This window comes from Bos mutus, chromosome 2 (assembly GCF_027580195.1).
Source record: "Bos mutus isolate GX-2022 chromosome 2, NWIPB_WYAK_1.1, whole genome shotgun sequence".
In the NCBI taxonomy this organism is placed as follows: Eukaryota; Metazoa; Chordata; class Mammalia; order Artiodactyla; family Bovidae; genus Bos; species Bos mutus.
The window spans coordinates 116,726,336-116,744,797 of NC_091618.1; the positions used below are offsets into that span (position 1 = coordinate 116,726,336).

The 18,462-nt window shown below is 43.0% G+C and overlaps 1 protein-coding gene across 1 annotated transcript in view; it reads right to left on the minus strand.

The window, feature by feature from the left end:
- Positions 1–2,610: 2,610 nt before the first annotated feature.
- The window catches only part of PDE11A (phosphodiesterase 11A), a 430,189-nt gene continuing 414,337 nt past the window's right edge, over positions 2,611–18,462 (minus strand). The window contains exon 20 of the mRNA XM_005900797.2: positions 2,611–7,706. Coding sequence (XP_005900859.1) covers positions 7,548–7,706 — 159 coding nt within the window. The 3' untranslated portion in view covers positions 2,611–7,547. The remainder of the gene's footprint in view (positions 7,707–18,462) is intronic.

An 18,462-nucleotide genomic window follows, 5' to 3' on the forward strand; every position in this document is an offset into this window, starting at 1 on the left:
TCAGTTGAGGACCCCTCTTTGTGCTGCTTCCCCTGTCTGTGTGTGAGTGTGGCTGCTGAAGTGGGCAGGAGGGAAGCCGTTCTTCCTCCTTATTTCATGTGCTGCTGCTCCTGAGGCCTGGCTTGAAAAAAACAGGACATTCGGCTTAGACAGATGGAGGGCAGGGTCATTTTCAAAATGAAATGAGTGCACAAATCACACTGTGAAATTGGCATGACCATGCCTGCTGCTGTGATAGACCGACTTTTATTTAGTCTATGACAGGCAGTTGGGGAATAGATTAGGTTTTGGTGGGGTGGGGGATGGTGAAAGAAGGCCCTTTAATTAATGATAGAAATTCTGGAAAGCAATAAATGGGGCGGGATATTATAAAATGTCATAAAGGATCATTTTGTTTCCAAGACAATCTTGGAAAACTGGAGCATGTATCAAAAAGTTAGTGTATTGTACCATTTCTAGCAATAAGAAAGCATTTGGTGGTTGCAGTAAAAAGATTTAGTGCCTTGTTGAAAGGAATTAGACTTTAGGAAAATGGTGTTGGACTCAGGGTGGATTTTGCTGCATGAAGAGAGGCATATTTACCACACAGAAGAATTTCATTTGGGCAAAATGGATAGGAGCTAAAAGCATGATGTCTGGTTCTTAACATGCTTATATTTCTGCCTGTCAAATGTGAGATGACCAAATTCCATATCCTATTTTATGTATAATCTAGTTGATATTCTCTTTTAAAACTAGTTGGAAAAGTATGTCTTCTTATTTATCCTCTAAATGTAATCACTTCCTATTGGTAAACATTGGTAATTTATGAACATCTCAACAATCGTAGCTGGGGTCAGACAATTTCTTTGACAAAGGAAGACTTCCTGCAAAACCATCTTCCAGTTGTTATGTCTGATCCCTCTCATCTCAAGCCATTTTCTTCAGGATGTGGCCAGCCCCCTTATTGCGTCTTCCTTCCCACCCCCCGAAATCTTCCACCACAAAGGGGGCAGAAATAATAAAGTTTTGTCAAATTGGTAATGTAATTGATTGACTTTTCGGTGCATCTATTCAATCTTTTAAGAGTTTTGGGAAAATTGTGTACCAGATCAACACTTGGGAACATTTATGCTCAGATGGTAAGACATTTAACCTCATGCATTCTCCTTTCACTGGTGGTTCCAGCTTTATTAATATTTTTATTAGATTTCCTTCTTGGATATACCTTTTTTTTTTTTAATCAAGTACCTTATATTTGGGGGCTTATGGTGTTACTATTGAAATTAACTTATTAGGAAGAGCACAATAACATTGCTGTTTATAAATGCAATTACCAGAGAAGGCACAACTGTGGATACTTGCATTCAATGAAATCAATCAACCATCCAAACAAAGAGCTACTCTAAGCCCCTGTGTTTATGCAGTACTTTCTGTACCAGGACCAGGTCCTGCTCTGCCTAACTTCCCTCATTAATCCTCACAGCCCTACCGTGAATTAGGTAATTCTTACCGTTGGCTCCACCTGAAAAACACGGACTACAAAGCACAAAGAACCCTGTGGTTGCCTCAGTCCGCGTGCGGGGACTGGTGATTGCTTAAGCTGGCCAGTAGGGGCCAGGCTGCACCTCTTCCTCTCCCCCTGAGCACCTCCTCTCCAGTCATTGGAATCCGCTTTGGATCATTTGCTGCAGTTTGTTCTAATAGAACAGGCACAATGGTGTAAGAATTTTAAAGTTTAAGCACCGAAGCCACCGTGTAATTGTATGGCGTCAGTGGCTGGCGGCCCTGCATTGATGCGATCCCCCTGTGTAATTGCCCATGCAAATTTGAGTGATCTATAACAGGCACAGGGAACTCGTCTGCATTGGGCTGCAGACTCTTATCCCTCCAGAAAAACTTCAGTAATTCTAAGAACCTTTTGTCATCTTGAAGATGCTCCGTGGACAGGGCTGTCCCACTCTCTTCTTACACAAGCAAACATCACAGATGAAGTCAAGGTTAATGGGCTAAATGGACAGTCAGAATTGAAATCCTAGGTCTTTGGATGCATGCCTGCCTCTTTCAGCCCTTAAATCACCCTTCTCAAGGGAAATAAAGAGTATTTTAGAGGTTTAGTTAAGCTTTAAGCATTTTGTTAAAAACAAAGATATTTAGTTCCCTTAAAGCAGTTTCAAAATCATGGATTAGATGCTTGTGAAATGGTCCAGGAGTCTTATAATGTAGTATTCCTATAATGACACATCAGCCTGGGAAATCTACACAAAAGGAGTGATGTCCGATAAGTCAATTGAAGACATATTTTGCTTCTTTTGTGTAAAACAATAATAATTAAGAAGCAAATCAGTAGATCCTTTGTAGAATATTGTACATCAAAATAAAATGGCAAAAATATTTTTCCCCAAGAGGATGAGATTCACCAACACCTAAATTCTTGTTTCCATACAATGCTATTTGTGTTTTTTAAAAATTCATCTAAATATGATTTCATCTAAATCTAAAGAAAAAATAATCGAGATTCTAATACAGATACACAGAAAATGAACACAAATGGTGGCCTGAAATAACACATTTTTTTTTATAGCAAATACTTCATTCACTTAGTAAAACAAACATATTTTTGTACCAGTGTATACGTTCAACAATGTTAGTAGGGATGTGCTACCCAGGTGACTAACTTACCTTTAGTGCTATTGAGAGATGGACTAAATATGTAAGAACGTTCAAAATTGAATTAGAAAAGATACACAGCATCAAATTACCAGCTGAGGAAGAGGTACACAAACAATGGAAGCAGGACCTCAGGCGTTGTTAAGTCCAAGCGCTCAGTGTGAAATTCCCCAGACACATCACTCCTGCCGTCTATACGTTTCATTCTATCATGGTTCACTTATGAAACTTACGAAATTTTGGCTTCTTATAGTCAGACTCAACCTGTACATTTCCTGATACATTCGAGGTTCGGGAGTTCTTTACAGCACATGACATAACAATTGTTTCAGAGACTGTTATTCTGGAGCAGACAGTGAAACTCCATTGCAGTGGCTCTGCCATAGTTTTTAGGGTCCCAAATTAGGTTTAACTCTTTTGCTTTAATGAATCCTTTTTGAATACTGTTTTTCCAGCCCAAACATTTTTCTTTATATGTAAATCTTCCCTTAATCTGTTAGATTTCTGTCCCACTTGGCAGGAGTTTTTCACACTATTAATGGAGATGAAACTGTATTTTATCTTCCTGTAATTCATTGAGTCAATAGGAGAAATGGATTTTAAAATAATTCTACCACAAAGTAAATTGAGCAGATTCTGTTTAATGACCTAAGGTAAGTGGATCAAATATGATACATTTTGATACATGAAAAAAGCAACTGAATTCCTGTAGCATTAATATTAGATGGTTATTTCACTAACAAAATTTTAACGATTATTTCTAACCCAACGGGTATTTAAATATAAAATACCTGGAAATATGTGGACATTGAAGATTTCAGAAACAGAAAACACATGCAACTTTAACTTCTTTTGACTCACTTTATAAATTCTAAATTAAACTGACTACCATTTATGGGATATCTATGCTATGAGATAATCTAAAGCTGTCCTTTATAGAATAAAAGGATGTATTTTAAAAAATTATACTGATGACCATGTCTTTTATGATCATGACAGGCTCAGACATATCTGTTCTAAGGTTGTTTTTGTATCTACTCCATATAGGTAACTTTTTATTTTGTCTTTAGGGAGGAGATGACCTCTTTATCCCTATCTTGTTTGAGAAGAGTGAATAAGACAATTACATGGAATAATTTTTTAAAGTTAAACACAGCTTGGTCCTTTGGTGTACGAATGAACTGAATAAAAGTCCGGGCTTTTATTTTACAGGTGGAAAATCCGAGACCTGAGGGTCCCAAGATAACAAGCCAGGCCAGGGGGAGCCCCGTCCACTGTGCGCTGGGGTGGTGCCCTTCACAGTCTGCCAAGCTGTCCCTCCTGGCCGGGATTGCCAGCTATATTGTAGGCTGTGCATGTATTATCCACGTACTGACTAATAAAATGCTAAATAGCCTGCCTGAGAAAAATACACCTCGTGGACAAAGTAGGATGAAGTCATTTCAACCATAAATGCCAAGAGAACCGAACATTTGGTCAGTTGGAGATTTTATAAGAAGGTTCATATTTAAATTCCTTCCTCCAATAGGAAATAAACATTAATAATGATTGGGAAATTTTCTCTTTTTCTGTTTTGGGAAAGCAGAGTATATGGGTAAACACACATACCTCAAATTCTTAAAGTTATACATTACTTAGATTTAAAATACCCCAAACTCCCAAGTTCAACCTCTAACCTTCTGGGTCCTTGGCTCCAGGGAGCCTGCTACCCTCCTTTTCGACTGTTTCATGGTCATGGAGGAACAGACCTGGCATTAGTCAGCAGTTTCTGAATTTTGACCCACAATAGGAAAGATACCTTGAGACAGGAGAAATAGATGGAGGCAATTACAAACAGCCACTTGATTGATGGTTGACATTGTCAGGGCTCCACTGTATGGCAGATTGCAATGGTGTTGAACTCCCCTTGCTACCAGTGGATGTTGCTATTGGCAACCGTGCAGTGAAGCCAATAAAAAGGCAAGAAAATGAGAGGAAAACTCAACCTTAGTGGAAGCCGTAGGGTTTCTGCTATAAATTACATTCCCCTTAGCAATAAGCAGCATCAACATTCAGGGTAGCCACAGTGCATGTAGCTGTCTGCAGTCTCCATCGGACCCTGGGTCTAGTTTTATCATAAAGCACATGCTTTAAAATTTTGCTCTAGATACACTGGCATTCATCTTTCTGGGTTACTTATTTATTTATCGTTGGGGAGGACGACAGACGTGGGTTCACCTCTGCCTCACATGGACTGATTTTCAGTTCCCGCTTGTGACATGAACACGATGTGACACGACGGCTGGAAACACCTGCAGTCCTGCTAGCTGCAGACCCACAACCAGGGTCTGGCCCTGCCTCCACCCACCCTTTTTCCTCACCTGAAGGAGGGAGACAGCCCAGCAGAAGCTATTTTCCTTTATAGCTGAGTGACTCGGAAAACTGGCTTAATAAAATCCATAAATCTGAACAACCTCCTCTCACCTGCTCTGCAGAGGCAATTTTTCCTGCACGTATTTTCTCCTCGAGTTTCTCCAGTCTTCCCCACAGAGACAGTGGTAGAGGGTTAGCTGGGAACATTATTTTTTTAGGGTTCCCACTCCTTCCTTCTCTCCTTTGTCAATCCGCTCCCTACTCAAGTGTCTCTCTTTTCTAAGCAATTGATGACAGGACGTACCTTCATTTTCTTTTGATGACAAGCGCCATTTTTCCTTGTTTGGATTAACGTTCACCTTCCCTTTGGCCATCTCTTACCGCCTGCATTGGGCCCTGTATTTTCCGTGTTAGTCATTTTCTTTTGGCTCTCCTCCCTTCCCTCCTCCTCTTCCCCCATTTGCCTGGTTTATAATTTTCTTTTCCTCCATTTCTGGTCATGTAGAATCTTTCTTCTTCCTCATGGTTACCTTGCTCTTCCCTTACTTCTGTTTTGGTTCCTTAATTTACTCATTCTTTAAACATTCCCCCAACGTCTACTATGTGCCAGGAAGACAATGTCCTTGGTGGAACTTGGCCCCTCTTTCTCTGAGTAAAGTTAATAACTGACACTGACCAGCAACAACAAGAACAGAAGTGGTTTTAAATTTTAGATTTTTTTTGGAACTGGAATGGGCTTCAAGGTTCATCTGGTCCAGAGATTTCGAATTCCTCAGAGGCCCTTTATGGGCCGCTGGGTATGTAATCAAAGAGATGAGGCTTCATAGGGCTCCCCCAACCCAGCTTCAAACAGAGGACTTGGACTTTTAGATGTTTTATGTCTTGGGGATTCTTTGTAAGATTTATTTGAACAAAGAGTTCTAAGGTTCAGTTATGTTTGAAAATAATTTCTTAGTGTAATCTCATTTGACAAATGAGGAAAAAGGAAGAAGTTAGTGATTTGTCTAAAGCCATCCAGAGAATAATACCAGAGCTAGGGCACAAGTCTAGCTTCTAGCCCAGCATTGTTTCATTTTTTTCTTTTTTTGGTTGCACCTCATGGCATGCAGGATCTTAGTTCCTTTGTGGTGGAAGATTCTTAACTACTGGACCACCAGGAAAGCCCCACAGCGGGGCCTTTGGATAGGGCGTACAATGTCCTCAGCCTCTCAGCATCCTAATCTCTGCATCTGTTTAATAGAGCTTATTCTTATCTATGGGCTTCCCAAGTGGTGCTAGTAGTAAATAACCTGCCTGCCAGTGCAGAAGACATAAGAGACCCGAGTTCGATCCCTGGGTTGGGAAGATCCCTGGAGGAGGGCATGGCAACCACTCCACTATTCTTGCCTGGAGAATCCCATGGACAGAGGAGCCTAGCGGGCTACAGTCCATAGGGTCACAAAGAGTCAGTCATGACTGAAGCAATTTAGCATGCACACATTCTTACCTGTTATAAACCTGGATTTCTGTAGGATATTTGTTCACTGCCCAGACTGTTATTTCTTAATCTTTCAAGCATTATATTTTATACTTAAGGAAAATCCAAAATTGGGGAGCCCTCCATTTGGCTTTCAGTTGGCACTGGCAGTAACCTTAAACTTCATGCTGAAACTCATCACTAGAACTCAAGTTGTCAATGATTATTCTCTGTGGCTCTGCTGTGTCCTGTGAAATGTCTCACTGTTGGAAATAGTTCTGAATGTTCCCGTGTCACTCATGGTAAATCCACCTATAGATTTTCTTTCATCCTGACTTTTAATTAAAGTCTATCAATCCTGCTAGGAGAAGACTTGATCTACATTGAAGGTTGAATCTAAAAACTGAAAAAGGGGACCACAATCCCAATGCAGTGTTATGAATCTTGTGTAAACATCAATCAGACAAACACATTTGCTGTCTTCCTACTATGGACGTTTTTAGGGGAAACTGGGAATGGCTGGTTTTTGTAAGGATAATATAGGTGTCTCTTTTAGGTAGGCAATTCTGAAGGCTCTGATCTATCATTAAGAAGCTTTGGGATTAAAAATAAGATATCTTCACAGGATACAAATTGGGATTCTAAGGACAGTCTGGCACAAAAGGGAGCTTGGGAGAGGAAGCAAAGGCAGGCATTGTTTGGCTTGTAACAAACAGAATAGCTGTATGCAAAATGAAGCAGCGCTAACACGCCTTCACTGTTCAGCGTTCCCTCAGCTCCGAGTGAGCAGGGCCAACCATCCTCAGGTCCTGGACCCACAGCTGCCCTCTGCCCAGAATCTTCGTCTCAGCCCAGAATCTTCGTGCTCATCAGGGAAAGGTGAGGGTCCTGGGGTGTGCTTGTTGCCCCCACTTCCTCCTCTGCCCTTTTTGCTGACACCACACTTAAAGGTGAAAGTCCAGGCATGCTTCTCAGCACATCCCTGAGGTTTTATGTCTGTTTGAGCTTAAAGGAACAAAAGAATGGTGTGCGGGACCGAAGCCGGTTCTCCAGGGCGCAGTCATCTTGCAGCAGCAGCTGGCCTGAAGGGTTAGTTTCTGTCATCCCTGGTCTCCATGACGTTGGCGGAGGGGGCGGAGGCAGCTGCGGAGACGAGCAGCCTTTTCTGGTGCAACTCTTCCCACTTACTTCTGTTGGTGGCCACGGAATCCAACATTGGCTTCAGTTTCACATTGACCTTCACCAATGCCTACAATAAAACAAAAGCAGGTAGGGGAGAGAGGAACCAATCATGATCATGATTTTCTAGCTTTCACTTGTGAGGAGAATGGAAATGGGCTGTAAGAAATGAAAATGATGATTATTTTGGTAAACATGAGCTATTTACAAGAAGCAAATATGCACTTAACATCACTGTGTTGTATTAATAGAGCTTATAGAGAAAATGAAAAAATAAGACAGATGTCTGTGTACTGCTCCAGGGGGTGCCAGCCAATTTGATTATGATCCTGTTTTAAATTAACATCAAATAGGAAACAAAATATTCAGCTCACACAAGTCTACTAATATGTGTATCTTTGCCTGCTAAGGAGGGCTCCAGATCTCAATAGACCAGGAAGTGAAATTTTTACAAAAATAAACCTATCATTTGCTCCACCATAGATGAATCTGGGTGGATTCACCTGAATAAGAAAGGCCAGGTAAAGTCCTGAAATGAGAGGAGCTCATTTTTTAAAGCACAGGATCGGGGAACAGTGCTCAGTGTACAGATCGACATGAGAACATGCATGGAAATAGACACGAGAGAAAAGAAAAAGGGGTGTGGAAGAGAGGGACAGATGGAGGGGTGGGGAAGAAATGAGGGAGAGAAAAGGTAGGGTGTGGCCACAGGCTGACCAACCCCAAGGCTAAGAAAGGTCAGGATCCAGCCTCCTCACTTGCAGGAGACCCTTCTAAATATCTGTTTTGCACTTAATTTTGTATCATTTAAAAAAAATCAATGGTTCCCTATTCCCAAACACTACAAACTTCCAGCCTCACAAATCTTGGATCACGGCTCTAATGGGACATAGCAATGAATAAAACAAGGATCATGGAGCTGTGAGGCTTAGCCCCTGGAAATGCCTTGGTCAGCGTTCTGTGGCCACAGATTATACCCGGAGTCCCATGGAGACACCCTGCAGGTGCGTCCCATTCATCACAAGGGGGACAAACTGTGACCATGTGACTAAACCGCCGCCATTGTAGGACACCTCCCGAAAAGCCTTCAAGCCTGACCGGTGGTTGGCAGGTGCCCCAGAGCAAAGTCCTCCAATAGGAAGAAGAGCTGTTTCTGTTGAGGATGGACTACCCTGATCATGACTGCAGTGTGTTAGGAAGACCAGAAGCATTCCCTAAATACGATTCCACTCTGGGGAGTTTCAGAGATACAAGTGTGATGTGACTAGATGGAAGTTAAGCGAGGGCTGGAAGTCCAGAAATAATCAGGGAGCCTGCTGAGCAGCGAGCACTCCACCCTGGCCCAGGTGGAGCCCCTTCACATTCACGTCCCCCAGACAGAGCACATCATCGTGATATTTATCACACCAAGCAATGACGTCTACTTTGAAATTGGATGTATTCGTTATTCCATATGATAATAAATCACAGCAACATGATAATTCAGGCAGTAATCAAAATCCCCTTTACATCATGAGAAAAATGCAGGTGCCTGTTTTCTGCTCAGTGCAGTGATTTTATTTAGACAATAGTGTGAGAGGGGGCGATGAATGCCATGGCTTTTAGTATAGTTTGGCACTGGCTCCTCTTTGCTCTGATCAAGCCTTTTAATTAAACCGACCACTATAATTCCTATGGAAATTAGTGTTTATGTTATTTTCCTGCTACAAAAGCATTTCTCTAAACTTTTTTTTTTAATCCCAGGAGCACAAATTGGAATTTTTTTCTGCATGAAATGTAATTAAAAACTCATTTGATTACTATAGTTCTGGCTCTGTTTTACTTATTAAATTCCTGTAATCAGTTTTCTTTTATGAAGCTGCTGGGAAATGATCTCAAAAGCAACACATTTTTCTCTTCCTTGGCAGGTTCCCGAGCATTTACTAAATTACATTCATAGCACCTGCCCATGATTCGAATTACTCCACCAATTTATTTCTAAAACTATTTAAATTTATTTGGCTTAGCCCCAAACAGATTGCTTTCTTTTGTCTAGCTCTTTGTTCTCTGTCTTGCTGTCTTTGTGTTGAATATAAAAATTTTTGAGGGGGTGGTATATATTTCTCAGTATTCCTTTTTCTCTTTATTTCATACTCTCCTTAAATACAGAATTGCCATACTGGAATATCATTTTCTTCTAGTCAGGTGCTGGTTCTAGGCAAAGGGAGCAAGAACTTCATCTTAAAGAATAATTCTTACACTATAAATTTGTTACACAGAAATGCACTTAGCTGGGAGAATATGGAACTATTAGAATATTAGGAAGGCAAGGCATGATCCACAAATCTAAATTCCAAGGTTTACGGTGATTACATGCAATGTACCATCAGCAAGAGAATTGCTCCTAGTATTTAGAAAGATACAGGTATTCCTACGAACTTCTCATCAGTGAGTGATACCCAATAAATTCTGTGCAAATGTTACTGGTTATCTGTCTTGTTTGACTAACTCTTCTCTTAGCAAAAGAGAAAAGGGACATGTCACCCTTCTGCTCACTCTCCACACACACACAGAGGGATACTAAACATTATGTGCGTGGTGCCATCCACTGTGGGATGCTGAGTCCCTTCTGTGACATCCCCTCCGTGTGACCTTTCAGTGTTTAGACATGTCCAGAGGTAGTAAACTCATGTCCTCCCTGGGTGGGTGTGTCCAATTTCCTCTTCATCCTGATTTTAGAACGTCATTCTTTCTACTGAGCTATGTATCCCTGTAACCAACCTAACAGTTCTAGTCCTCTGGGTGCTCTCCCTTTAAACCCAAATCTACTGAGCAAGGAGATCCAACCAGTCCATCCTAAAGGAGATCAGTCCTGGGTGTTCATTGGAAGGACTGATGCTGAAGCTGAAACTCCAATCCTTTGGCCACCTGATTCGAAGAGCTGACTCATTGGAAAAGACCCTGATGCTGGGAAACATTGAGGGCAGGAGGAGAAGGGGATGACTGAGGATGAGATGGTTGGATGGCATCACCAACTCAGTGGACATGGGTTTGGGTGGACTCCGGGAGTTTGTGATGGACAGGGAGGCCCGGCATGCTGCAGTTCATGGGGTTGCAAAGAGTCGGACACGACTGAGCGACTGAACTGAACTGAACTGAACTGAGCAGTAAACCAGTGACTCCTGTGCACCTCCAGGTGTAGGTTAGGGTTGATTTACTGACCTCAAAACCCAACTTGGGCTATATATGGATATCCTGGGGGCTCCCAAGCCACTTCAGCTCCCCCACCCTGTTGGTGGCCCATCACTGACAGGACCCTCTACACCCTGGGGACACAGCTGGAGGCATCTGGCCATCCGGGTGGCTGAGGGGCCTCACGTCCTTCCTGATTCCAGTCAGGCTCCACTCGTGAGCCCACTTGTGACCAGCACATACATTTTATTCTATATTTTATGAATAAGTCATACATTCACTAGACATGTAGTCTAGTGAATACAAAGGGTCCCATATGTATAGTGTTAAACATCTCCCTTCACCCCCTGTCCCAGAGATTCCGTTTCTGTTCCTAGAGGCAACTGATATTACCAGTTTCTTGGGTATCCTTCAAGAAACATTTTATGCCTATGTCAGTATAAGTATGTATATTATGTACATATATTAAAAAAAGTGAAAATGTTAGTCTCTCAGTCATGTCTAACTCTTGTGACCCCATGGACTGTAGTTTGCCAGGTTCTTCTGTCCATGGAATTCTCCAGGCAAGAATCCTGGAATGGGTAGCCATTCTGTTCTTCAGGGGATGTGTGCTGGATTTTTTTTTTTTTTCATTACTTTAAACATTGCTCAGTTTTATTGCGGAGAAGGCAGTGGCAACCCACTCCAGTACTCTTGCCTGGAAAATCCCATGGATGGAGGAGCCTGGTAGGCTGCAGTCCGTGGGGTCGCTAAGAGTCAGACGCAACTGAGCAACTTCCCTTTCACTTTTCACTTTTATGCATTGGAGAAGGAAATGGCAACCCACTCCAGTGTTCTTGCCTGGAGAATCCCAAGGACGGGGGAGCCTGGTGGGCTGCTGTCTATGGGGTCGCACAGAGTCGGACACGACTGAAGCGACTTAGCAGCAGCAGCAGCAGCAGTTTTATTGGGGAAAGCATTTAGGTTACTTAGAAATAACATGATCCTTTGAGGCTTGTCTTTAAGCTTCCCTTGGTGGATCTGGAGCAAACTTTAGGGCTAATTTGGCCCCATTACTAAGACAGTAATCTTCTGAGAACTGTGCCCAGAACATCATATATTTCAAGGTTTTTCTCTAAAATTCTGGGTGGTGGAAGCATGGACTACTTCCCTGCCCGTGTGAACTCTGAGGATTACTCTGCTTGCTCCTTTTTGCTAGATCTTTCCAGCCTCAGTGGTTTCCTCACGTGCAGGGAGCGAACAGCACAAAGACTCAAGGGGCCACTGCAGATCTCTGGAGCTGTCCCACGCAGCCGTCTCTTCTCTGCCACTCTTCCCAGAACGCTCACCTCCTTGGCCTCCCTCGACTCCTGATTCTGCCTCCTTATCTCAGTGAGACCCCTGACTCTGCCTGGGTGCCCCTCCCTGTGCTGTGGCCTGGTCACTCCCCACAGGGAGTAAGCTGGGACACCTGGCGGGCCCATTTCATTTGTTCCCCTTTCTCATGAATCTGTATTACGTGGCTGTTGTCCACTGTCTGAAACTTGTTTTGTGTATTTTTCTGTTTTGTTTTGTTTTTTTTGGTGTTTTATCCCCCCTATTACTATGGCCCAGCAGTGGAAGTTGCTAACATTGGTTTTAAACAACTCTGTCTTGGGTCCCAGCCCATGAGCTCCAAGGGAGAGTGGAAACAAGGCCTATATCTTTAGATCTCTAGCTCTGGGAACAGCAGCCCTCCTCCACCCTGCCCACAGAGCAGTGGCAGGAAGACAGGGGAAGGTCAGGATGAGTAGGGTCAGGACGTTCTGACCTGCTACAAAATCCTGCTATAAAAACAACCCCAGCATGACCCCCTTGGGAAATGAATACAGTATTCTGTCTTACTGCCATAATTCCTGAGACCGTGTTTATACCAGCTCACTAAGCTGCTGGGAGGCAGATTTTGGCCTTGCTTTCCCTCTGCCACCAGGATCTACATCTGCCATCATCTGGCCCGTGTGTGCTTCTCAGTCAACCACAGTCACTTCTCTGAACTCAATTGCTGGATCGATGGAGGCAGATGCACTCCAGGGGAGGAAGCCAACAGAAAGCTGTGCTCTTAGAAGAAGTCCCTACTCCTACATTCTTGCTGAAAAGGGGCAGAGAGGAGCCCCACCAAACTAAAGGCAGTTCAAAGACTTCCTTTGAACCTGAAAATGTCCAACTACATCATTAATACCTTTTAAAAAAACTTTGAGGCAATTATCTGAGCTGGCTATTTATTTTTTTTTAAAGGCCAAAGAGAGAAGATGGTTTTTACTTCCTATTGTTGATTCATATATTCCCAGGGTGTTGGCAATAAGAACTGTATTTTCTGATTTCCTCCATTCCCCACCCTACTCAAGAGAAATAATCAGAAACTAACAGATATGATGGCATGGTAGAGAAAAGAGAAATTAAAATATTTTTAAAATACCGATTTGGGGGGGTAAAATTTAAAAATAGACTTGGAGCCCCTCTTAAATGTCTTGTTTGAGGCAATATCCTTGTAATGAAGATGTGATTACTTACAACCATGATCATTTAACTTCCTCATTGAAAATGTCCAAAAGCCCACTTGGGGGTTGGCATTTTGAAATGGAAAGTCATTGGTGGCATGACCAGCTGGTGTCATCTCTGCTCAAACCTTCAACAGGAGAAGCAAGAATGCAAGCGAGTGGTGGCAGGACCTGAAATTATTTAGAATTCTCAAGACTGGCCACTCACATGCATAAAGAGCATCTCCAAGAAACAAGAAGGCTTCGACTGAAGGTTTGTGACTTCAGAGAGAAGTGGCCAATTGTGCAGCAAATCCCAACTTTTCAATTAGTGAACTGTTGAACTGCTAATCTTTCCTGGTTCTCAAAGGTAAGGATTAGTCCCGATTGCATCTGCCATATTCCTGAATTTTACATGCCATGTTGCAATGATGTAGTTGCTAAGAATCCCATTTGGCTTGTTAGCCTTCTACTCCTCCGTCATGTTGTAAAGGCCACATCGTGAATTGTCCTGAACTCAACTCATTGCCTTCCTGTGAACCCACCTCTGCTGTCAGGGTTACTCCCTCAGGGAATTAAGTATTAGCATCTCCACCCAACTGCCCAGCCCGGCAATCTACAGGTCGTCCATTACATCTTTGTCTTCCCCGGCATCCAGACTATCACCAAGTCCTCTCAATCCTGCTTCCAAAGTGCCCCCGTGTGTCAGTCTAGCGCCATTTGAATCGCCCAAGCTCAGGCGACCCTCACCTTCTCCACTGACCCTGCCTGGGCTCCCTGCTTCCCTTGAGTCCCGTCCAATGAACTCTCATTGCAGCTATCCTGGTCAATCAAAACCATTCATCTGAGCCTGCTGCTCTCTACCCTGAACCTTTCGGTGGCTCCTATATGATATGAATGTGTTGCAAGACCCTACTAGAAAAGGAGAATTGTGGCATTAAAAGGTAATGAAACCCAGAAATAAAACAAAAAAAGAACCATAAAGCTGAATGGAAAATTTGCATTGCAGTACAAAACCGAATTACCAAACACTAAAATAATCCCGTTGGGTCTTCTAGAAAACCTGAAGTGCACACTTTTTTGTGCATTTTACCATTTTTCTGAGTAAAAAAATAAGCTAACTTCCACATGGTGTGTTTGGCAAGGGAGTAGCCGAAGTGTTAGTTACTACATGTGAGAGCAGATGGAGCTGGCTGTGGGGTCCAGATGGGAGGCAGCAAACAGATTCCTCCTAAACCTCACTCCTTCCCTCCCCAGTTCAATGGCCTCTGAAACTCAAGGTTGTGTAAAAATTAATTTGCATTAAATTGCTTAAGATAATGTATTAACTACCACGGGAGGCTTCCAGCAGATTTTAAAACTTGCTTCAAAAAACAAATAATCAAACAATAATGGTGAACACAGAAGTGAACCAAGACTTTCCTGGATAAATGTTTGTAGACATTCATATTAAATATACTACCTTTAAAACAAACCTTTAGTGTGTAATTGGCTCAGGCTGGAAAATTAATAATAATCGTTTATATATGTCACACATGTACCTGCTCCAGGCACCATGTACTGCTGGGTTTTCCCCAGGCTAGAACACGATGGAGTTTAAAAGGCTTATGACTTCTTTCCCATTTAGGGAGGGAGTCATTTACTCCACCAGGGCTGTGGTATCTCTATCAGAGATTGCTAGTTGCCTTTCCAGTAAGCATTTTAGCCTCCCTTAAGCTTAGGGACTTCCCTGGTTGGTCAGTGGTAAAGAATCTGTGGCCAATATAGGAGACTTGAGTTTGATCCCTGGGTCGGGTAGCTTCCCTGAAGAAGGAAAGGGCAACTCATTCCAGCAGTCCTGCTTGGAAAATCTCAGGGACAGAGGAGCATGGCAGCTACAGTCCACGGGGTCATAAAAGAGTCAGACATGACTTAGCAATTAAAAAGTAACAACAGCAAAGCTTAGGAATGGCCAGGGAGGAGCAAGAAGAATTTAGAAAAAAAGCTTCTGAGAAGACTCTTAAATGAGAGTATATTCATTTGGGAGGTGCATCTTCTTGTCCTTGCCCCTCTCTCCTTCTTGCTGCTGGAATATTAACATGATGGTTAGAGCCACAGTGACCATCTTGTGACCATGAGGCAATCTTGAGTATGGCAGCCACATCCTAAGGGAAGATAAACAGGGCCTGGGTCTCTGACTGTTATGGAACTGCCATATCATAGAAACCTAGAATTGACTTATTTGCATTATTATTATCAGAGAGAAAAGTAAATTTCTATTTTGTTGAAGCGATTGTGATTTCAGATGGTGACTGCAGCTATGAAATTAAAAGATGCTTGCTCCTTGGAAGAAAAGCTATGACCAACCTAGACAGCATATTAAAAAGCAGAAACATTACTTTGCCCACAAAGGTCCATCTAGTCAAAGCTATGGGTTTTTCCAGTAGTCATGTATGGATGTGAGAGTTGGACTATAAAGAAAGCTGAATACCAAAGAATTGATGCTTTTGAACTGTGGTGTTGGAGAAGACTCTTGAGAGTCCCTTGGACTGCAAGGAGATCCAACCAGTCCATCCTAAAGGAAATCAGTCCTGAGTATTCAATTGGATGGCCTGATGCTGAAGCTGAAACTCCAATACTTTGGCCACCTGACGTGAAGAATTGATTCAATGGAAAAGACCCTGATGCTGGGAAAGATTGAGGGCAGGAGGAGAAGGGGACAGCAGAGGATGAGATGGTTGGATGGCATCACCAACTCAATGGACATGAGTTTGAGCAAGCTCTGGGAGTTGGTGATGGCCAGGAAGCCTGGCATAATGCAGTCCATGGGGTCGCAAAGAGCCAGACACGACTGAGTGAGTGAACTGAGCTGAATTGTGATTGCAGATCTCTGTTACTAGTACCACATGCAATTCCTGATTCAGAGAATTGATGTCAGGATGTAGGTCTCTATTTTATGGCTACTTGTGTATGTGTCAAAAGGTTCTAACCATCTTGATACTTGGACACATTGATCTTTGTATCGAGGAGTTGTGAGACAAGTTTCTTTGGCAGTGGGTTATAAGTGAACTGTAGTAGGCAGCAGAGGCTAGATACTGTCCTCTTACCCTCCCTCAGGGAACAGTTCACTCCATGTGCTCTGAGTGGGTACATCATTCAGGCCTGACCAACACCAGTGATTGACATAGAGATGTGGATCAGATGTGACCCAAGCTAAGGAAATCCAAGGTCTTGCAAGGTTTCCCCTGGACCTACTGGAAATGAGCTTTTCTTTTCCTTCTTTCTCTTGGTGTGATAATACCTAGAATGAACATGTGACCTTATTGCTGCCAGGATGTGTGAGGAAAGCTTGGCTGAGAATGAAGGCAAAACATACCTAGCTAGAGGCAGAGAAATGGGGGCATCTGTCTTATGATGGCCTTTGAATCCTCTGGATCTGTCCACATGCCACCCAGTCAGCTGTACCTCTAAGTTTCCTGGCTGCTTAAACCAGCAAATTCCCATTTCTGCTCAAACTCAATTGAGGGAGTCTCTGAGCTCCAAACACTGGGTCTTTGGCCATTGTCCCTTATTGTTCTCTGTCACCTGCAGGAACTACTTGAGGTTGAAATCCCCTACTAGACTTTGAATTGGTGGCTGCCATAAGGGAGTCTCAATTTTCCCAACATAAAAAGTTGCTGCTGGGCTTCCCTGGAGTTTTAAGAATCCGCCTTGCAATGCAAGAGACACTGGTTCGATCCCTGGTCAGGGAAGATCCCATATGCTGCAGGGCAACTAAGCCCATGAGCCACAACTACTGAGCCTGCACTCTGGAGTTGGTGAGCTGCAACTGCTGAGCCCACGTGCAGCAACTACTGAAGCCTGTGTGCCTAGAGTCCCTGCTGCACAAGAGAAACCACAGCAATGAGAAGCCTGCACATGGCAGCTAGAGAGTAGACACCACTCTCTGCAACTAGAAAAAGCCTGCACGCAGCAATGAAGACCCAGCACAGCCAAAAATAAATAAACATTTTTTAAAAGTTGCTGCTAATACTCAAGGGTCAGCCTTCTCCACCCAAGTTCATTAGAGTCAGGGACCAGCTAGCACTTATCTCCCTTATCCTTGAACCACTAGAGTCTGCCAAATAGACTCTTTAAAAGGTTTTAAAGGCTGGTGAGTCTTAGTCTCCCATGCTATGGGGACTCAGGACACCAGCAGAGACTGCCAACTCTCCTAGTAGTGAGTCAGCAGAGCTATGGGATTTCACCTTGCAAGGAAGGAACGCTCAGAGGTCTGGGGTGACTTGGCATGCGTTTAGCCTGGATTGTTCCTAATGATCAAGTGAACTCAGACAGGAAAAACAGCAACTAGCTGTTTTTACTTTCTCCTTAGTGGTAGTTCAGTATTACTCCACGTTTATCACATCAGGTGAGATTCTCTTTCCAGCTGAGAAAACTCTTTTTCTATATGTGATCTTAACTCGGCAGATTCCTTACAGCAGTAACAGCTGTAGGATCTATTCAGCAATAGCAGATTGTCTGTGTCTGATTTTTGCAAGTGCCAAAAATTACTGTCAGAGCTTTCTGTTTTGTTAGTGATATTTGAGAACTTAAAATCTAAATAATGTGACAGAGTTACTCAGATAGGAATCGTAAGTAAAGACGATAAAGCCACAGAGGTAATACTTGGTTTGAGGAGGGCAAGCAAGTTCATTGGAATCCAGGGTAAGAATGAGGCAGATCTATATTTGGAATCCTAAGGGCACGGTCTGCTGCTGCTGCTAAGTCGCTTCAGTCATGTTCAACTCTGTGCGACCCCATAGACGGCAGCCCACCAGGCTCCCCCGTCCCTGGGATTCTCCAGGCAACAACACTGGAGTGGGTTGCCATTTCCTTCTCCAATGCATGAAAGTGAAAAGTGAAAGTGAAGTCACTCAGTCACGTCCGACTCTTCGAGACCCCATGGACTGCAGCCTACCAGGCTCCTCCGTCCATGGGATTTTCCAGGCAAGAGTACTGGAGTGGGGTGTCATCGCCTTCTCCAAGTAATAACTTAGAATGAGATCATTTTCTCTCCAAGGTTTGAAGCAGATTAGTAGTGCGTGTAAAAGAGAAAATACTCTATTGCAATTTTCTCTCCCTCTTTTCTTTCTCTTTCCATGTTCTTCTTAATCTCTCAGAGGTTACTTGTTTCACTTTTAT